The sequence below is a fragment of the Canis lupus genome, chromosome 12 (assembly GCF_011100685.1).
Source record: "Canis lupus familiaris isolate Mischka breed German Shepherd chromosome 12, alternate assembly UU_Cfam_GSD_1.0, whole genome shotgun sequence".
Lineage (NCBI taxonomy): Eukaryota > Metazoa > Chordata > Mammalia > Carnivora > Canidae > Canis > Canis lupus.
In genome coordinates, this window is record NC_049233.1 from 30,332,833 (window position 1) to 30,355,889 (window position 23,057).

General features: G+C 36.2%; 1 protein-coding gene across 1 annotated transcript; it reads left to right on the top strand.

The window, feature by feature from the left end:
- The first annotated feature begins 307 nt into the window (after positions 1-307).
- LOC119876849 (pre-mRNA-splicing factor 18) lies at positions 308-2,062 on the top strand. Its single transcript, XM_038553348.1, has one exon. It carries the CDS (start codon positions 392-394, stop codon positions 1,418-1,420), a length of 1,029 nt encoding a protein of 342 aa, XP_038409276.1. The 5' UTR covers positions 308-391; the 3' UTR covers positions 1,421-2,062.
- Positions 2,063-23,057: the final 20,995 nt, after the last annotated feature.

The window sequence follows — 23,057 nt, forward strand, 5'->3', positions numbered from 1 at the left end:
GCATGGAGCCCGCTTCTCCCTTTGGCTCTCTCTCTGTGTGTCTCTCATGAATAAATAAAGAAAATCTTAAAAAAAAAGAAAAAAGAAAAATAGAGACTTAGAACAAAACTGATAGATAATGGAAGTCATTTGTGCTATATTTTATGACATAATGAATTTTTTTTAACATTTTATTTATTTATTCATGAGAAACACACAGAGTGAAAGAGGCAGAGACACAGGCAGAGGGAGAAGCAGGCTCCATGCAGGGAGCCTGACTTGGGACTCCATCTGGGGACTCCAGGATCAAGCCCTAGGCTGGAGGCGTCGTCGGGGGTGCGAGCTTGGCGGGGGTGGGTCGGCGGCTCCGGGGGCCCGAGGGCGAAGCTCGGGCGTAAGCCGGGCCGGCGACATGGACGTTCTGAAGTCGGAGATCCTCCGGAAGCGGCAGCTGGTGGAGGACAGGAACCTGTTGGTGGAAAATAAAAAGTATTTCAAGCGTAGTGAACTTGCGAAAAAAGAAGAGGAAGCCTATTTTGAAAGATGTGGCTACAAGATACAGCCAAAAGAAGAGGACCAGAAACCATTAACTTCTTCGAATCCAGTGCTAGAACTTGAACTGGCAGAGGAAAAGTTACCCATGACTCTTTCCAGGCAAGAGGTTATCAGAAGATTGAGAGAAAGAGGAGAACCCATCAGACTATTTGGAGAAACTGATTATGATGCTTTTCAACGTTTAAGAAAAATCGAGATCCTCACACCAGAAGTTAACAAGGGGTTGAGGAATGATCTGAAAGCAGCTCTGGATAAGATTGACCAGCAGTACCTCAATGAGCTTGTGGGGGGTCAGGAACCCGGAGAGGAAGACACACAGAATGATTTGAAAGTTCATGAAGAAAACACCACAATCGAAGAGTTAGAGGCATTGGGTGAGTCTTTAGGAAAAGGCGATGATCATAAAGACATGGACATCATTACGAAGTTCCTTAAGTTCCTCCTGGGTGTTTGGGCTAAAGAGTTGAATGCCAGAGAAGATTATGTGAAGCGCAGTGTACAGGGCAAACTGAACAGTGCTACTCAAAAACAGACTGAATCCTATCTCAGACCTCTTTTCAGAAAGCTACGGAAAAGGAATCTTCCTGCTGATATTAAAGAATCCATAACAGATATTATTAAATTCATGTTGCAGAGAGAATATGTGAAGGCTAATGATGCTTATCTTCAGATGGCCATTGGAAATGCCCCTTGGCCCATAGGTGTCACCATGGTTGGTATCCATGCCAGAACTGGTAGAGAAAAGATTTTTTCTAAGCATGTTGCACATGTTTTAAATGATGAAACACAGCGGAAATATATTCAGGGATTGAAGAGGTTAATGACCATTTGCCAGAAGCACTTTCCTACAGATCCATCAAAATGTGTGGAGTACAATGCACTGTGATATCTGTGTGGTGTCTAAGTAACAAGAAACTGCAGTGGACGTGGTACCGACTTCAGGAATCACCAGCAAGAGCGAGGGAAGAACAGTGCAGCCTCCTGTGGTTCCGTTCTCCCCATGCTACTCTCTCGGTTATAAGAAATGGTGTTGGCTCTCCTGTCACCTCTGGCTGCAAACTGATTTTTGTGTCATTTACTATAAATAGGCAAGAAATTAAATTCTGAAGACTTCTCCTCGAATTTAAATGTGTAGACAACTGTCACAGAAGGGGGTCTAACGTGACCTCTTCCCTCTAGACCTGAGAGTTGGCAGTTAGATGATTAAAAAGGAACATTTAAGGATGGACTTAATTTTTTCTGTAAAATATGATAATTTTCACATTGTCTTTTATGTAGCATTTATAAAAAGTATTTTTATATATTTCAACAAAAATATGGAACCATTTAATGAAACTTTATAGTCCTTAAACGTTGCTGAACTTTTGCCATCTTGCAATAGAATTGGAATGTAAATGTTATTACTGTTAACTCAAGTGTTGTTTTTCTTGCATTTCAAGGCTTGCTTTTACCTTCTAAGGAGTGTAAATATTAGTATCTGTCACCTCTCGGGACAGAAAGAATTAACAGGAAATTGAAGTTCAAAAAAGATGGTATGTTATATCAATAGAAGTTTAAGTTAAGGAACCCCAATGCATCGAGGTTCAAGGTGAGATAGTGGATTGTCAAGCTAGCCAAGGACAGGGACGTTGTGATGCCACTGGTTCTTCCCCGACCAGGACTGCCTGCGAGTCTCCCCGTTGGCCTGGCCTGTGCTGACTGCTCCTCCAGACTCCACGCCGCTGGGCAGAGGAGCAAGGTGCCAGGACTCTGGTCACTGCCCAAGACAGTAGGTCATGGGTCTGAGTTGGCACAGACAAGGACTTCTGAATTGCACACAGTGTCCTACCCAGATACTGGTGATGAATTGCTGCGCTCTGCAAGCTGAGAGGACTCAGTTAATAGAGGAAGGTGGGTGAATGGAGTGGACCTGCCCAGGTGAAGTGGGGTGTCGGACAGCAGTAAGGGGGGACTCCTGAGTCAGCACTGCCGAGCTGGAGATTCCCACTCTCCCCCCATGAGTGCATGACCCTGGGTGTCACCTACCCCATCTCCGCCTCATTTGCCCCATCTCCAAGTGGTCTTGAGGAATCGGACTGTACCTCAGCGTGCTGTTGTGGTGTTCAAGTCAAATAAAATGCTTACCACACAAAAAAAAAAAAAAAAAAAAAAAAAAAAAAAAAAAAAAAAGCCCTAGGCTGAAGGTGGCGCTAAACCGCTGAGCCACTCGGGGTGCCCTACATCTTAAATGACTTTTTCCCCAACAGATTTGTAAATATATGGTAATTTGTAAGTGATACCATGAATGGTGCTATATGGGGATATTTTTTGAAATTTTAATAATTTTTTCATGGAATTGGCAGTATTTACCAATTGTTCCATCTTTCTCTGATAATCAGAAAAATGTTGAATAAATATAAAGGAAGCTTTTTTCTTCTGCAGGTTCTTCTAGTGGTTCTCTTTGTGTAATTATCCTTCAGCTATGTTTATTTACTAATTAAATAAGATATATTATGGTATTAAAAGTGAGTGAGCCAGATGAGAGATTTTTTAATTTGGCTAGTAGATTTTTTTTTTCAAAAAAAAAAAAAAAAATTCTTCCCACTGTGTTTCAGTTACTTTAGTGTTTCACTATTTTTCCCCAGCTTTATTGAAGTAAATTGAGAATTTAAAAATTATATATATTTAAGGGCTATAACTGTATGATTTGATATATGTATGCTTTGTGAAGTAAGCACCAAAAGACATATGCATCATCTCACAGTTACTTTTTCTTTCTTTCTTTTTCTTCCAATCGTTCTCTCTCTCTTTCTTTCTTTCTTTCTTTTTCTGAGTAGGTATGGTCGGGTATTGCTGTGATCATAGGAGAGAGGCATGTTGGGAGGCGGGATTTCTTTAGGATTTCTTTCTTTCTTTATTTCTTCTTCTTCTTCCTTCCATCTTCTTCTTCTTCGTTTTTTTTCTTTTTTTTCTTTCTTTCTTTCTTTCTTTCTTTCTTTCTTTCTTTCTTTCTTTCTTCTTTTCTTTCTTTCTTTCTTCTTCTTTCTTTCTTTCTTTTCTCCTTCTGTGTGTGGTGAGAACATTTAACAGCTACCCTCTATCACATTTTAAATATACACTATAGTATTGTTAACTATAGTCGCAATTTTGTATATTTGGCCTCTACATTTTAGTTATCTTTTATAATTGAAGATTTGTACTCCTTGATGAAAATCTTCCCATTTAAAAAAAAAAAAGAAAGAAAATCTTCCCATTCCCACCTCTCCCCAGCTCCTAATGATTATCATTGGACTCTCTACTTCTATGAGTTTGACTTTTTTAGATTTTACATATAAGTGAGATAATGCAGTTCTTGGTTTGCGAATTATTGTCCTGTTTGTGTGTATCCTTAGTGAAAAAGGTGCTTAAAAATCCTTTAAAGATTACATTTATTAAGATTTAAAATATTTGTAAAAATCTATATGATAATTACAAATCTATATGTACCTAACTATGTATGTATTTTGTACCTAATGAAAATAAATGCATCACTTTCTATATATAAACATACTCTTATATAAAAGTGTATCATATTCATATCTGTTTATATACTTAGCCATATGCATGAAAGCACATACATCCCTTTAAAAAGTGTTCTCTTATTAATAGAAGAGAACATTCTGCACAGTATCAATTAGGTATCATATTCTCTTTTAAAATTGAGGTTAATCATTTGTGACAAGACATACAATGCTCAACAAATGTTTATAGAATGAAGCAATTAATATTCTACATGCATTAAAGTGTTTTGCCACAAATATAATTATTAGAAACTTAAAAATAAACTGTGAATATTTTAGAAATATATTAGAAATTTTCAATTTTATGATTTAGATTTTATGTTATTAAATATTTTTTCATTATGACAATACTTTGCTGTAGTATAATTTTCATGTGATAGGATTTTAAAAATCATTGATAGTTAAGCTAATTTTAGCATATAACATTTACACTGTAAATGAAAAATGAAATTCCATATATGTAGTTCACAGAAGACTGAATAGGTTATGTAGAAAAACCTACCACATTTACAAAAATACTATAATTAATGCACAAATTTAACAAAATCAGAAACTAATTAAATGAACAAAACCCTGTATCTATATTCTAGCTATAAATAATTGGAAAACACAATTACCAAAACAAATTCCATTCAAAATACTATAAAACTATTGGGACACCTACACAGAGATGAGACAGTTGTGGTCTATTGTGGAATATTGGAATCTGATCAGTGTAGGGAATCTTTCCCACCATGGAGAGAAAAGCCCAGATAGGATAAGAAGGGAGTCTATATGATATGAAGCAGATTTTAGAGAAATAGGCTCAAATATATACCATCAAAATCACTGCCCATCCAATGTGAACACATAAAATTCAACCCTTCTCTCAACTGAAACACATACACACAAAATTGCACAATTAAAAAACAACTGAAAAACAGGGAAAGCAACAAAATGAACAACGAGCATCACACAACAGCATACAGAAGAATGGCCAAAACATGAATGAAAATATGCTCTACATAATTAGCCTTAAGGGAAATGCAAATTAAAATCATATTTCACAACTACTAACTAGGATAGTTAAAAGCAAAATAGTTGACAATATCAAGGGTAAAGAGCACTGAAATGCTCACATATTGCTAGTAAGACTATAGAATAGAGTGATCATTTGGTGAACTGTTTGGCAGCTTTTTTAAAAGTTAAATGTCTGTCTACTCTATGACCCATTATATTTATCCAAGAAGAATGGAAACAAATATTCACACGTAAAAACATTTGTTCAGCCATGTTTATGGCAGTCTTATTTATAATTACCTAAAAATTAAAAATGACCCAGTGTCCAAAAGATAAGAATGGATAAACAATAATGTGGTATAATTGTACAATGAAATACTACTCAGTGATGTCATTTAAGGAATTTCTGATACAAAGAGTAAATATATGGACTAATCTTGAAAACATTATAAATGAAAAAAAGCCCAAACCAGAAGAATAGACACCACATAGTTTTCTTTTTTTTTTAATGATGGAGAAGGCATTTATTTTTTTTAATTTTTTTATATATATATCCTTCTTCTTTTAAAAGATTTTATTTATTTACTCATGAGACACACACACAGAGAGGCAGAGACATAGGCAGAGGCAGAAGCAGGCTCCAAGCAGGGAGCCCTATGTGGGACTTGATCCCAGAAATCCTGGATCACACCCTGAGCTGAAGGGAGATGCTCAACCACTGAGCCACCCAAGTGTCCCCATGACATAGTTTTCATAAAAATTTCCAGAGCATTAAAAAATAACTGGACAAAAGAAATCAGAATAGTGTTTAGGTCTTTGGTGCTTACTAAACAGAGATGGTTCTGAGTGAACTAAAATGATATGAGAGGAGGTCACTGGGACGAGGTGATTGTCAGTTGACCTGTGAGCTGGATTTCAGCAACTGGAGGTTCTTTACCCTCTTCCCTGCCATCGGAATGTGGAGTAGCACTCCCGGTATTTGCTCCAAGGATATAGCCTTGAGATAGGGATGTGGTATATGAGACCATCTGGTTGGTCTACATGACTGAACCCAGTTAAGGCTTCTATATGAACTTTTGAGATTTGACAGGTGTGTACAGAGATCTACTCATCTTGTGACTTCCCAAGACAAGCCCCATAAGTAAGTTCCTTTGCTTACTAAACCTGCTACCTATGAACCTAGAGTGGTCTGCATCTTTCTTTGATCTCTCCCTGTCCTCTGCATATGAGGCCAGTTTCAGATTTCACCTACAGTTCCCAAGCCAGTTACAAACCAACAACCATTGGTGAGCCAGCCAGGAAACAGGAAAAAAATTAAAAAAATGGGCCTTGGCTTAGAGGTATCCATGGGGGAAATCCCATGTTGGCTGTCGACCTCCATGTGAGGAGACTGGTCTGTATGTCAGATACTTTTGGACTGCCACATGAGTACAGGGAAACCCCTAAAACACTGGCTTTTTTAAAGGATTGGTTTGAGCAAATGTGCATAGCACACTGCACCAAAGAAGAGAAACTGGGCTGACATCTGCTGTGGGCAGTTCAACTGGACACTGATGTCCAACTGTAGGCTGAAGCTCAAATTGGAAGTTGGAAGAACTGAAGTTAGGGAAGGAACATGTAATTGTCCTCTATTCTGTGAGTTCCAGGGTTGGCAGACAAGGTGGCAAGTAGAAATTGGAGAACTTAAAGTGTCATTTTATAAAGCTCAAAGTACAAAATACCTGGGATTAAGACTCAGATGCTTGTGACAAAGCCTAATTAGGATGCTAAGAGGTGGTAGGATGCCTGGGTGGCTCAGCAGTTGAGCTTCTGCCTTTGGTTCAGGACGTGATCCCAGGGATCTGGGATGGAGTTCCACATTGGGCTCCTTGCAGGGAACCTGCTTCTTCCTCTGCCTCTGTCTCTGCCTCCCTCTCTGGGTCTCTCATGAATAAATAAATATATATACACATATATAATATATATATATATATTTTAAAGAAGGATGCTAAGAGGTGGAATCTCTGAAACAAGTGATAAAAATGAAGAGAATGTTGTGCTAATTGATTATTTTATTTTATTTTTTTTAATTTTTTTTATTTATTTATGATAGTCACAGAGAGAGAAAGAGAGAGAGGCAGAGACACAGGCAGAGGGAGAAGCAGGCTCCATGCACCGGAAGCCCGATGTGGGATTCGATCCCGGGTCTCCAGGATCGCGCCCTGGGCCAAAGGCAGGCGCCAAACCGCTGCGCCACCCAGGGATCCCTGTTGTGCTAATTGATGAGAAAATCTATGAAATGCCCCATGCTTTCTGGCACTTAGTACTAAGGAAAAGTTTAGATAATAATTACCCCAAACTCCTAGGAGAAAATTTAAATTCTTTCCCCATCCCTTGAGGTTATAAATCTTATCACCTCTTTGAACTGAAACACCCCAAGAGATAACCAAAAATTTGCCCTCAAAGACAGAAAGAAAAAAAAGGTGTATGTGTGGGGGGGGGAGAAGCTTTTTACAATACATACTGATGTAGAAGTTTGTCTGCCAAAATTAATTTGTAAAAGAACTAAGTTTTTTCCAACTATGTAACTTTTTGCATGTGTTAAATTCCATGGGAACCATTGTTAAGAAAGAAGTGATGCTATATCTTTAGGATGTATTTGAATACAATTCCTTTTTTTTTTCTTTTTAATTTTATTTATTTATGATAGTCACACAGAGAGAGAGAGAGAGGCAGAGACACAGGCAGAGGGAGAAGCAGGCTCCATGCACCGGGAGCCCGACGTGGGACTCGATCCCGGGTCTCCAGGATCGCGCCCTGTGCCAAAGGCAGGCGCCAAACCGCTGCGCCACCCAGGGATCCCTGAATACAATTCCTAAAATATGATATAGTCCTGGTATAATATTATCAATCATAATTTAAAAATCTCTGTCATAGAAATAACTGAATTCCTTTATCAGTTGCACTATAATGAACTTTCTCTCATCAGATCTTCAACCATAGATACTCTCAGGAGTTCTGCAAAGGAGAGGATTGCCAGTGAACTCACAGAAAATTTAAAGCCCCTGCAACACCATAAGAGTTTAGAAGTCATCTAGTTACATATGATGCATATTGTCCTAGAAGTAGTGATTGATAAGATTCCAGTTTACCCAACCACGAAGAATGTGAAAGAGGTGCAAGACTTTGCAGGGATTTGGGGGTTGGGAGGACTTTTCATCTGGCACAATGCCTCTATCCGTTATACCACCTGATAAAGGGCACCTCTTGGACTGAGAATCAGAACAAGCAAAAATACTAGCAAAGCATATTAAAGCTTTGGACATCCTCTAAACAGGACTACCACTTGAGTGAAATGTGTCTGGGACTCTGAAAGGCATGGGTCAGACAGTAGTAGAGACAACAAAAGGGGAGAGTACTGCTAGGGTTTGGGGCCCAGTTCTGGAAGAGGACAGAAATCTGACACAAAGCTCACAAAGCAATAAGCATCTAGCTGTGTACACAGTGCTGCTCCAGCTAGAACCTCTCATACAGCAGCAAGTGCAGTAGCCAGAGATCTGAGCTCAGAGTGGTTTAGCTGGTGATCACTCATGAGCCTTGGCACTTAGCTCTGTACTGAAAATTGGGCCACTCTAAAAGGGATTAACCCTATTAAACTTAAAATTAAAACTCCCAGTTATTTTACCAGCAAAAAAAAAAAAAATCTGTTTATTTGAAAACAGCAGAGTATTGCAATTCAGGACAAGCAACCTATATCAAAATCATAGGCAAGCCCTCAGAAGAAGCGAGAGGAATACCCTCTTATAGAGGAAAGGGGTAGCTAGAAAGTGTGTTAAAAACAAAAAGATTGAGTAAAGTGGGTGTTCAAAGTATAATGCCTTCTCGTTGACTGAGTTGTGACAGTCTCTCATTGGCTGGGTTGCTAGCTAAGAGAGGAAAGACTTTCTTCCTCCTGCTCCGGAAGTAAAGTAGTTGACCAAACAGTATCAGCTTGCAAGGTGTATCTCATCCTGTTGGGTCTGCAACTGACAAGGTATGGTAGGGCACGAGAGCACTCCTTGCTGGCATTTAGATGACATTTTATTTATTTTTTTTAATTTTTATTTATTTATGATAGTCACACACAGAGAGAGAGGCAGAGACACAGGCAGAGGGAGAAGCAGGCTCCATGCACCAGGAGCCCGACGTGGGATTTGATCCCGGGTCTCCAGGATCGCGCCCTGAGCCAAAGGCAGGCGCCAAACCGCTGCGCCACCCAGGGATCCCTTAGATGACATTTTAAATGAGGTTTCCTTTGAATAATTTTCACAACCGTATGGCTTTAACAATGGGAAGTCCAAGAGTGGATGATCATGACTAAACCCTTGGGGGCTTAGGATATGTGAAAGGACAGTGGGTTCACCTGCAAGAGCCTGAGGCAGTCCTTACTGTCTTCAAAGTCTCAACCCATAAGGCAATGATACTGCCGCCTGGCAATTAAGAAGCTGATGTCCTAACAAGGGTATAAGACTCTTTAGTAGATAAAGCAGATTGGTTACATAGACTGAATGGCTACCATAGTGCCTGATATGGCACACTGCCAAGGATCTCAGATTGCCCTTGAAATCCAATGCCTTGTTTAGTGCAGCATGTTGTGTATGTTTTAAACAATGTCCAAGGCAACTGCCAAAGAAGTTTGGTCATCCACTGGAGTTTCCAATTGGAAAGGGATTCATGAATTGATTTTATTGTCTCTCTGCCTCCTATTGAGGTATTAAATATGCCCTGGTGGGATGCCTGGGTGGTTCAATGGTTAAACATCTGCCTTCGGCTCAGGCCATAATCCGGGGGCCTGGGATTGAGTCCTGCACTGGACTCCCTGCAGGGAGCCTGCTTCTCCCTCTGTCTATGTCTCTGCCTCTCTTTGTGTGTCTTTCATGAATAAATAAATAAAATCTTTATAAATAAGTAAGTAAATAAATAAACAAACAAGAAAGCAAGTCTTGGTTTGTGGCAACACTACATCTGGCCTAATCTAAGCTTTTCTGTCACTATGCAAACCAGGCTACCACCATGAAGGGATTAAAGGAGCTAAGTACCATGTATAGGCATTCTCATGGATGAGACAGTAATCAGAAGTCACATTTCAAAGGTCATGATGTACAAGGCTGAGCAAGAGAATATGATATTAAATGGAGGTTCCAACCCCTACAATTCCACAAACAACAGGACTGGTAAAAAGGAAAAATGTAATACTAAATCAGGAATTTAAGTTATTAACAAGTAAAATAACTTTGGCCTGGTGGACTAAAGTGCTGTCCCAGGCTTTAATATATTTGAATGATTAATCTATAGGGCCTGTTGTCCCATATGCCAGACTGAGAGCCCTTGCCAAGGCACCCGATATTATAAAGTTATGGAAGTTGTGGGAAACAGTCATTGCCCTGACTCACCATTGATTAAGTCTCTATACTGCTGAGAACACCAAGCCCCATCACACTGAGAAAGAAATTATCTACTGAAATTTGCAAGGGGATATCCTTCAACGATGAGTGGGTTACTTCACACCTGTGGATAAGGAGGTACCACTTAATCCCCACTGGGATCCTATTGCCCTGCTACAAGCTGGACCTGTTGAAATGCGCTATGACTGGAATGGAACACATACCAGGGGAGAAGGTAGGGGTTGTGGTCTGGCATATTCTTCCCCCAGTTAGCTCCTCACTCCTAAAAATGCTGCTTCCCCCAGCCAAAATGTATGCTATGCACAACCAGGTCAAGTTACTAAAGCTGCCAAACTCTCTCTTTCTAAGGCCAGGTAGGCGTGTTCTGTATTCCACTGGTGCAATTATTTGTCTGCTGTCCTTGTTCTCTCCATGGCCTGGAGGATCTTGTAGCACACATAGAAGACCTTACTAAATTCACCAGCAAGTCTTGAATGATAACAACAAAGCCTATCCTTACTTATTCTAAAATGTCTCTAATGAAAAAAAGGTGCTCTTCAAAATAGAATGGCCTTAGAAATTATTACTGCCTATTGCCTCACAAGGAGGCACCTGTGCTATTATCCAAACAGAATGGTCTATATTCATACCTGATGAGTCTGCTAATATATCATTATTAAATCACGTGAGGTTACAAGTCAACACACTGAGTGATCCAACCACCCGTGTAGGGAACTTAACAAATCAAGGGTTTGGAATATGGGACTCTTAGTGGAAAATGTTGTCACTGACTTTGGGAATCATTGTTTAATCTGTGTTTTCTCTTACTTGTTTCTGTATTGTTGCCGTGTCATCTTTTTCCAATGCAGCCAAATAGCTGCCAAAGGAGCCTTTATGCTAGTGAAGCCCCTTGCTGACAGCTCAGGGCCCATTGCAGAAGAAGGAGGCATGTGTGACTATAAGAGCTGGTCATAGGGGATGGAGGTGGAGTATTGGGAGAGGTCACTGAGAAGACATGACTGTTAGTTGACCCATGAGCAGGACCCCAGCAATCAGAGGATTTATCAACCTCTCCTGTGTCTTTTCACTTGCCTTCCCCACTCCTAGAGACTGCCCCAAGAATATAGCCTTGAAATAGTGATGCACTAAGATCAACTGGATGGTACACAGGACTGAACCCCTAAGGCCTCTGTATAATCTTTAATGTTTGGTGGGAAGGTGTGGAGATCTACTTGTCTTGCAGCTTCCCAAGACAAGCCTTGCAAATTTCCTTGCTTATGAAATCTTCCACCTATGAATGTGGAGTGGCCTAACTTGGTCTCTCCCTTCCCTCCACATGAGGGCTGCTAGTTTCAGATTACACTCCAGAAGCTCCTGAGAAGATTAGGAACTGACTGACTGGTGAAGATGCTTTTATCCATACTTCTTTCTTTTAAAGTTTGTGTTATTGTGTCCTGACAGATCTTTGCCTTCCTTGAGGCTTCCAAGATTTTTTCTTCATTTTTCTTCTAGATGCCTTACAATTTTAGCTTTTATTTTTTTAATTAGCTTTTGAGTATTTATGAGGTTGAATCAATATTTTTTATCTGTTATTTTGATAAAAACATTCAGTTGTTCCAACACAATTTAATGAAAAGAGTTCCTTTGTCTACAGAATTGTTGTCTTTGGAAATAGCTGTTAAGTCTGTTTCTATACTCTCTATTCTATTCCACCACTACCACTTCAATGTTTCTATCTTAATTTTTAGAATTTCATACTAAGCCTTAGAATATGGCAGTATAAATTTTCTTTTTCAAAATTACCTTACTTACTGTATCTAGATCTTTTGTGTTTTCATACACATTTCAGTGCGATTTCATCATTTAATATAAATGGCTTTTGAGGTTTTGGTTAGGATGACATAAAACATGTTAAGTTGGTAAGAATTTAAATCTTAAAAATATTGTGTCTTTCAATTCACATGCTTGAGATATCTATTCATTTATTTAGGGATTCTTTATTTTTTCCAGTGTCTATAATTCATCTGTACTATGGTTTCTCCTATCTAATCTCTGCCTCATGCTTTCTACTGCTTCTTAGATTTGCTTTACGCTTTTTTTTTTTTTTTTTTTTTAGCTATTCTTCATGTTTACTATTTAGTTTCTTACTGATGCTGTACACAAAATGTAATCATAGTGGCTTAAAACAGTACAAATGTATTATATTACAGTTCTGGAAGTCAGAAGTTCAAAGTTAACCTCTCTTTCTCTTCCTATCATCTTTGTTTCTGCTTTTACTATATCTCCTTCTCTCACTCTGAAACTCCTTATGATTATGTTGGGTCTACCCAGATAATCCAGGATTGTCTCCCAATCTCAAGGTCCTTCATTGAATCACATCTACAAATTCCCTTTTCCATCTGAAGTAGCATATCCATAGCTCTTGGGGAATCAAGATGTAAATATCTTTGGTGAGCCATTTATTTTTTTTTATCTACCTTACTGTTTTCTGCCTGTAGCAGGAAATGGAGCTAAAATAATAAAAATTATCCCTATAATATAGGAGCCTAAATACTATTAGGAAGTTTAAACTACCCTCAAAAAAATGAGGAGTTGCAACTCAGAAGTTTTAGTAAAGGAATGACATATCCATATATAAATTTTAGAAAGATCACTTTATTCCAGCATGGCAAATTAACTGGTGAGAGGAAGATTATAGACAAAAGAACAATTAGGAGAGTATTGTAGTGATAAAACAAGAGGCATTGTTTTATTTTACAATAGTTACAATGCTATCAGAAAGAAGTAGACAGAATTAAGAGGTATTTAAGAGGCTGAATGAGATGTCTTCAGAATCAGAGGTCTAATACTCTGGTCTATTAAACATGCATTTAAGTTGAGAAAACCCTTTGTTCTTACTGCTTGATTTTCTGATATAAATCGAAGAGGTAAAAACAAAAAACTTACAATTATCCATATGTATGAATTTTGCAGTGCAACTCCTATCTTCTAATTCCCAATAGCATGGAATCAGCTATTCCTAAAATCTGGCACCCACCCTTCACACAAGGAATTACTAGCAAATGGGCATGTAGTTTCATTCAGCTGAACCAGATAGATTAGCTCTAAAAATCTATTGTACCTATAGTCAGCAATCGTATATTGTACACTTAAAAATTTGGTAATAGGATAAATCTCAAAGTAGTGTTCTTACCACAGTAAAACAAGATAACAGCAGAGTGTTCTTACCAAAGTAAAATGTAATTTTATTTAAAAATGGAGCAGCAGTTTTCTGTGGGCAGTCAACATTAAATGGAAGATAGACAATGAAATTATGAGATAGTAAATAGATATTAGAGGAAAAAGTGTTTCCTGTTTATATATTTTTCTTTTCTTTTTAAACGATTTTATTTATTTATTCATGAGAGACAGGGAGAGAGAGAGGCAGAGACACAGGCAGAAGGAGAAGCTGGCTCCATGCAGGGAGCCCCATGCGGGACTCGATCTGGGGACTCGATCTGGGGACTCGATCCAGGGACTTGATCCGGGGGCTCCAGATGATGCCCTGGGCCGAATGCAGGCACAAACCGCTGAGCCACCTAGGGATCCCCCATATATTTTTCTTCTTTAAGAGAGAAGACTTAATTGGTTTTTATTAACTAAACACTTTCCTTTTTTTTTTTTTTCAGCTTTGTAGTTACTGGAAAGCCAGTCACTAATTTAGCAATAAGTTCACTTTCAGTTCTCATTTTCTTTGTTTTCTGGTATTTCTTTTTTGTTTCTGTGTCTGTATACATGTGTGTGCACGTGTGTGTGTGTGCATGCACATGAATGTTCCCATAGATATTTTAGTGCGAAATTGTGAAGAACTGCATCAGGGCTAGATGTTATTTTGAAATAGAAATGCCTTCTCTTCTTTGTGGCAAGTGGAATGTTATACAATCTTTTCAAAATATGCATTCTTTTATATCAAAGATTCATTAGAAATACAATTCTTTATAATACTTTACTATGTCATAATTCATATTGGAAGGCAAAAAATGTTTCCTACCAGGGTCTTCAGAAAAGAGATCTGTCAGTTTTTTTTAGCTAAGGTTGAATTTTTATGCTCCTCAGGCTTACAAATTAAGGCTTAATAATTTCTTTTTGGCAGTAGCTAAACTAGAGATTCTAAGGTGCTTACCAGAAATCTCAAATTGTTCATCATGTATCCAAATCCACATTAAGGCAAAATGCCACCTTTTGCAAATTAAGTCCTAGCAATTTTGCTAAGTAGCTCATGAATCCCCATCCAGCTCTGCATATTGTAGTCCCCTGGTGGTCATAGCCAAAGGAGGAGGTGAGTAAGGAGCTAGGCAAGTTAATGAGTACAATAAAAGGAAAAATCTGTGGTTTTGTTTTAACACTATTTTTTCTACTTATGAATTTTGTTCCTTCACACTCCTTTCATCATAAATTTATTATTAAAAAATGGAAAGGAAGAGATTCTCCATGAGCTAATTTCAGTGTACAAACATGTTTCAAATGTCAATGTCTATTTAAAAGGCTATACTATGAGTTATAGAAGAACATTCTGTTTTTGCTCTAAGAATGAATTTACTTTTATTTAGTTAAAGATTAAGAAAATAACATCATTGCACAATATTGATGAAAAAATGTCAAATATCCGGTTTACATTCTCATGGAGCATAATGCAATCTGATTTATGGAGATTCTTAGTATATTGCTACACTGTTGTGTTAGTGCCATAGTCACCCCAATTAATAAACTTGACAAAAGTGAATGATATCAACAAAGTAGATCATTTTGTTAACAAGAAACTTTTCTAACACAAGATGGTAGAGGTTTACCAGCATTTTTAGGTTTTTTTTTTTGTTTTTTTTTTTTTTTTATGTAAGCCTGGAGGATATCTCCATATTATTTTCCACACAAATTTATTGAATGATAGTTATTCCTCTCAAAATATCATTATTTTAAGGTAGGTTAATTTTATTGAAGCTAATTAAACTATGCATTAGTCGAAATATTCATTAAAAAAAGATTATTTATTTGAGAGAGAGAGCATGAGCAGGAGGGGCAGAGGAAGAGGGAAAGAAAATTACAAGCCGACTCAATGCTGAATGCAAAGCCTGATGTGGGGCTCAATCTCAGGACTCTGAGATCCTGATCTGAGCCTGTTGAGATTATGATCTGAGCCAAAACCAATAGTCAGACACTTTATATCATTTTATCCTAAACTAAGAATTGAAATAGTGTATGTAAGATCTTCATAATATCATAGTTTTTATTTAGAGGTTTCAATTAAATAATTCTCATCTTATACATAGATATACCCAAGTCCCACAGATTATCCCTCATTTTTACTTATAAAATAGGAAAATAACTTGTTTGAAAACAAGCCATGTCAATGGAACCAAAAAATAATTATATGAGAATTAGGTAAATCTTTGATTAGTGAAGACAGTTTTGTGAGAGATGATTCTGTTATGAGAATAAAACTCCTTGTAATGTGAGAAGCATTTTGTTTTTGGAGGGTTAGGTTGTTTGGTAATAGCTCTAAATTTAAATGTGACTATCACATTTTATTTAAAGAAATTCTATGTATCTTCTACAAACCCATTGCTAATGTAGAGTTGTTTGCACCACTTAAATTATCTAATAACTTTTTATTTGTATGAACTGTGGTTGCCCTGATACATGTTTTACTTCAGTCAAACTCTTCATACACTTGAAAATCTAATTAACTTTCACATGAATGAAAATCTCTCTTCTTAGGGAACAAATTTGAAGAGGTATAATGTTCTTCATCTACTACTTTTTCTGTTCTTTCTTTTTTCTGGTTTGAGGTCTCTCTATCCAAAATTATTTCTGCCTATGTTTGCTAAAACAAAATTGAAAGTTGTGCTAAGTAAAGCACAGAGGGAATTAAATTGCTATAAACTGAATATCTGTATCTCCCCTGGAAATTCATATGTGATGAGCCTATTCTTTAATGTGTTGGTGTGGGACTATAGGAGGTGATTAGGGCATGAGAGTGGAGCCCTCATCAATAGGATTAATGCCATTATAAAAGAGATTCTAGGGGGCTCTCTAGGCACTACCATCTTGTAAGAACACAGAGAAAAGATGGCCTTTTATGAACTAAGAAGGGGGCTCTCATCAGACTCAGAATATTGGTCTTCGATTTTCCAGCTACCAGAATTGTGAAAAACAAATGGTTATTGTTTATAAACCACTCAGTCTATGAAATTTCTGTTATAGCAGCCCAGACAGACATCAGTTATATCAGAGTGTTATCATATGATATTTATGATAATGTGCATATAGATGTGCTATATACTTTTTTGTATGTATGCTATAATAGAGTATGAGTTCATGTGTATTTCAAGGAGTTCAGAGGTACAGGCTCTATTAGAACTTGAAAACAATTAAATCATTTTTTGATTGACTAATTATTTGATTGATTTCTTCATTTATTCTTAAAAGTATCTACTGTTTAAAGTACACTTGCTTATTGCAATGGGTCATTTGACTAATATGATAAATATTTATATTATCTAAAATATAAAGAAAAAAATATTAAAGAGTATTCCTGCACTTTAGTTTTGATCAATTATCAACATCTGACAAATCACTTGATCTTTTTTGAGGAAAGTTTGCTCATTTGTTAGATAAGAAGGGTATATATAGTAAATGACATCTAAGCTATTTTTTAGCTATATCATGCAATTATGTTAGTTTTGACTTTGCTTTTGCTGTAAAGCTTTTGTTTTAGCTGCAGTGATCACTAAGGACATTATACTTCTTATGTCACTAAGATAAAGGAGTTTTCATATGCCTCTGAAATAAATTAAATATTTATTATGACACTAAGAGAAATGCTTATCTTTTACTAGGCATCTTTTAACTTTCCATTACTGGAAGAGATGCACATATATTAAACAATCTAAATCACAATATATATAATTTTTCCTTTTTATCATTTAAGGAAATTAGATCTAAAAAAGATTGTACTATTTTCCTTTGTTAAGACACAGAGTAAAAAAAAAAAAAAATGACATTTTATATATCCAAAATCTTTAAACTGCTATGCTACATTGTTTTACAAAAAAAGTTTTTTTTAAAGATTTTATTTATTTATTCATGAGAGACACAGAGACAGAGAGAGGCAGAGACACAGGCAGAGGGAGAAGCAGGCTCCATGCAGGGAGCCGGATATGGGACTTGATCCGGTGTCTCCAAGATCATGGCCTGGGCTGAAGGCAGTGCTAAACTGCTGAGCCACCAGGGCTGCCCTGTTTTCCAAAATTGAGGAAGGGAAACAGATTTGTTTGTTTACTGATACAAAATGAAAGGTTAATTGATAAAATTCTTCGTGAACAAATTTCTGGCCTTAGATTTTCAAAAGAATTGGAGATTTTCCTATAAGTAGTGTTATATTCTAAAATTAGTTTCCCTAAATTTTGAGTTATCAGTAATAAATGTGACTTGCTAAAATTTGTTATGAGAAGTCCAAGTGGATATATGAGAGTTTAAAGAATGAAATGACTCTTAAAAAATATTGCTTATTGCTGACTTGTTCTATGATCAATCTAATTAGATTTAATGGATGGAGGATCTTTGAGTAAAAAAAAAAAAATGGTGAAATAGTCCTGAAGCATCATTATTAATGTCAGAGGCAAATATAAAATTTATTTAATATTGAAATCTTACTTCTAGGAGATAACTTTTTTCATAGAAGAAAAAATAAACATTATTTTTAGGGCACATTCAATTTGTTATTTATTTTTCAGGAAGTTGTTTAAAAGTCTCCTTGTCTGAAAAAAAAAAAAAAGGTCTCCTTGTCCGAATTACTGAGTTACCCAGAAAATAATTGTCTGTATTTGCTATTCTAGCTTGAAGTGAAGTAATTTATAGTTAATTTATAATTACTTCATGATAAGGATTTTTTTATAATTTATTATTCATCACCAGTGAGAAATATGAAAAATAATAAAACTTTGCCTAAAATGTTTACATATAGTGTTACTCTTTAACTGACAAGCAATATAAATTTGAATAATTTTTAAACTGAAGTTAACAGGAACACAATGACATTTGTGACAGTCTAACATAACTTCAGTATACTTGTGTACTGTTAAAAGTTAAATTCTATTTTTTAAGGAATTAGTCATTAATTGCTAATTAGTGTTCTAATGAGCAATTTCTATTAAATTCCATAAACTTTAAATATTCCATGAAAACTATAAAACATGATATATAAAACTCTGAAAATAATAACATTGATCATATTAAAGACTTTATATGCTCCAGTGTTGGTTATCATTAACAATAGAGCATTCCAACTTAATAAATATGCAAGCTACCAAACAGTAAATTTGCATTTCCTATAAATTATTAAGCATAATAAGTAAATGTAAAATTGTATCTTTCTTATCTATGGTTCCATTGACAAATTGGTTTTGGATTTTAAGTGCAAAAATGTCATTTTGAATATCAGTGAAAATTAGACATATTGTAAAATCAGAAACTTTTGGGAATTTGGAAGTGTCCATTTTCCAATTCAATGTATAATGAAGATTTTTTTTTAAGAAGTAGTATTTCTTCCAGAACATTGTATTACTTTAAATATTTCACCTATATGAAAAAATATATATTTCACCTATAAATACAACATAATTTAATTAACTACTTGTATATTTGGCATCATAAATAGGTAGCACCATGTTTAAAATTCTTCACTTAAGTCTATGCTTCTTTTTAGTACTTTTCTTAAGATCACTCATAAGAGCTTTTATGTCATTATTACTGAATTGTTTTCGGATGTGCTAGTAAATTCTTTCCAGAGCTACAAGTCTTATTTAATCTGGTTTTAGCCTACTTTTCCAAGCCCTGTCTCCACCTCACCAATACTGGCCTTCTTTTAGTTCACTTGACATAGTAGGTTCTTGTTTTTTTCCTAGGCTATCCCCACAGGCTATTCTTGATACACTGGGTGCCAATTCCTCTAACCACTCCACCTCTAATCCCTGCTTTCCTTACAGATGTTTCCTTAAATGTACATTCCCAGGAAAGCCTTTGCTGTTCTTTCAACTCCCCAGATCATGTGGTAGTATGGAACTCTGCACTTTTCACCACGCTTACCATAATTCCTAAATGTAAATATATGTAAATGAAAAGGCTTTCATAGTATTAGATATATGTGTAATATTACCAAACATCTTTTGTGAGTCCAAATTGATGTTGATTTCTCTTCTTAGATCTATTAATTTAGTGAATTACATTAAGTGGTTTCCTAATATTTAATAACCCTTAAATAAATCTGGAATAATTTCTTTGTCGTGTATGTATGTATGTGTATACACACAAATGCACATATATATGTATATGTTCATAAGGTGACTCTAGATTTATAATTTAATGGGATGTTTAAAATCTATTCACTAAAATTTTATTTAGGTTTAGTTGCATGTATATTTCAGGTGACATGATAAATATTTATGTATCCATCCACCTGGGCTATATTTATCAGTTTTAAATTTTAATCTTATAATTGCTTCAGAAAGGAATTTGGAAGTTTTCGCCCTTTTTAATTTTTAATCTTCTCTGTATCTATTTATAAAATATCACAATTTTCTGGCCTTTAATGATTTTATAAAATTGCCCTAAAATAACCTGTGAGCTAGTACTCAGATAACTTTATATGTTTTTCTTTGAAATTGCTCTGTACAACCTTGTAAACTCTATTAATTTCAAATTTTATAACTATTTTTCCTAGGACTTAATCTGAATCATCTAGTTCAGCAAGTGTTTTACATGGAGTTCAAAGTAGTGATGATTTTTTTTAAATTTTTATTTCTTATTTCACTTTGATTAGTTCTTACTATTTGTTCTTTCTACTTTTTGATTATCTCTTTCGTTGAAGGTTTTTAAGGAATCAGCATTTCATTTATTATTTATGATTTATTTATTCACTTACTATTCCTACTATTTTGTTTCTCCCTTTAAAAAAGTTTTTTTAAAAAATGTTATACAATATTTGCTTCCTTCTGCTTCTCTTATGATTTACTTTGATGCTGATTCCAGATTTCCGATTAAGGCATTGTATTTATTGATTTATATTATTTTATTTTTATTGATGTAACTGGTTAAGGTAATGGATTTTCTTTGTATTGTTGTTTTGAATATATGCCACAGATAAATTGTTTTTTTTCTTTACTTTATTTTTTTGTTTTTTTTTTTCTAATTTGAGAAACATTGACATTTCTGCTTATATCCTTTCTTTGAACAAGAGAGAAAATATTTTTAATTTTAGTGTGGAAGGCCATGTTGTTATTTATATTTTTAGAATTATAATAATGATCTGAGTGTTGTTTTAATCCACTAAGCTTGTATGTGTTATCATATAATAATAGGTAACTGATAACAGGATATTTATGGTTATTTCCTATTCTATTTCTTGAAGTTTGTGTTTTCCTGATTTGTGTAATTTCTTTCCTTTGTCTTTTAAAATTTGTGCCTGGGTGGCTTAGTGTGTTAAGCATTTGACTCCTGATCTAGCTCAGATCTTGATCTCCGGGTGTGAGTTTAAGCCCACCATTGGTCTCCAAGGTGGGCCTATGGAACCTAGTATAAAAAAAAAAAATGTGTTTTGCTTTCAGAAATACTAATCATTTTTCCTTTAGTTATAATTATTTTTCATCAAAGTAAAAAATATGAAAAACAATATTTATCTCTCTGTATTCCTTAAATACATTTTTTCAGAAAAAATGAATTAACAAAAAAATAATATTCTTAGTTTGGACAGCTCAATATTGTGAAGATATCAGTTTCTCTCTAAAACATTCATAGCAGCACAGCTTAGGAGAGCAGCACAGTGAAAACATGCATAGGTCTACTACCAGCAGGTTGGATAGAGAAATGGTAGAACATTCATGATGTAAGAGGCTAGCCAGTTGTGAAGACCAGCCACACTTGCTTCAGACACCTGAGACGACTCAGTTTGCAGTAGTACAGTGCTCTATCCTCTCTGCTGGATCTACAAGATAGGGAAGGGACAGGCTCCTCTACAAGTTCAGTAAGGTCCTGTGGTTGGAGTTCCTGTCCACAAAGTCATCTCTTCCTTGGTACTCAGACATAATGAGGAAATGCAGGTGCCCCACAAAAGGTCTTGGGGAGAGAGTTGACCAGTCAAATCACGGAATAATACTGAGTCTTAAGCTAGACTGGGATGGGGGCAGCCGGAGCCCCCTGCTAGGCATTCTGCACAAGGGCTCCCCAGGGCATGACTGTGGCTGGAAACAGAAGGGGTACTGGAAGATTTCCAAGGAGCTAAGTAGAGGGGCTTGCTGAAACCTATCATCCCCCTTCCCTCTCATCCCTGGAAACAGAGGACCTGGGGGGTCAGCAGCTAAGTGGCCCTTGCCCAGCTCAGAGTTAACTTCTTGGCCTCCCCAGCATTGAGGCACAATTGCTGGAGTTGTTGCTACAAATGGCTGCTTGCTGTCCTGAGTATTTAGTCCCTCAGTGCTTGAGCCACTTCTACACTTGGCATTTGTCTCTAAGTGCTTCTTTGGTTCCCATTGCTGTTCATTGCTTTAGACCATGTTCCTGCCACTACTGCCTCCAGGGGGACTTGAGAATGGTGGCAGTGGTGGCAGGGGATGCCAATAGACATTTAGGTTCTTGATCTTTATTTTTGGTCTGTTCCCTATGCCTGTGATTTTACCCACAAAGTCTAGAGCTCATATCCTACCCTCCATCTCATTCCCACCCAACTGGTTCTGGGACCTTCTCTTACTCTTACCACATTTTTTTAAAGTAGACCACGATTGCCTAAGTACACATAGTAATGCAGTAGTGAAATGTGAATATAAGTAGAGAATTTAAATGATAATCATTAACAACTTTTATAAACACATATTTTAAGTATAATTTTATAGATTTTTTTATTCCAGCCTTCTACATCTACCTTTTACTTGTGTTACAGAACAACTGCCATGAGTTTGAATTGGAAATGTTTCACAAGAGTGAAAGTGTTTATCAACAAGTTAATGTTTTAATTTCATATTTTATCATTGTGCTTCTCAAATGTCTAAAACTTTCCCTTGCTATCACATTGAGAACATGACTGTTTTAATACATCATTTATTTTGACATGACATAATTTGCCAGTGCTTTTGGTTCTTTGGAAAGAAAGCTTTCTAAAATTGTAACATTATTAATTCTCTTAATTTGTGCATCAATCTCACTCGTATGACATATTGGCAAGAGAAATGCTCTGAGGATATGGGGATAAAAGAAATATCTCTGAAAGAGACACAATGCCACAACTTTGGCACCGGTAATTCTAAGATAGTCCACAAGATTTCTACTTCCCAGTGAACAGACCTGTATAAGTCTCTCCCTTTGAGTAACAGTGGGACATATAAATACCATGGAATACTGTCATGACTGGGTTATGTTATATGGCAAAGGGTAAGTGATTTTGCGTATGTAATTAAATTTCCCAATTAGTTGACTTTAAGTTATCAAAAGGGAAAGGGTGCCTGGGTGGCTTAGTTGGGTAAGCATCTGGAATCTTGATTTCAGCTCAGGTCATGAT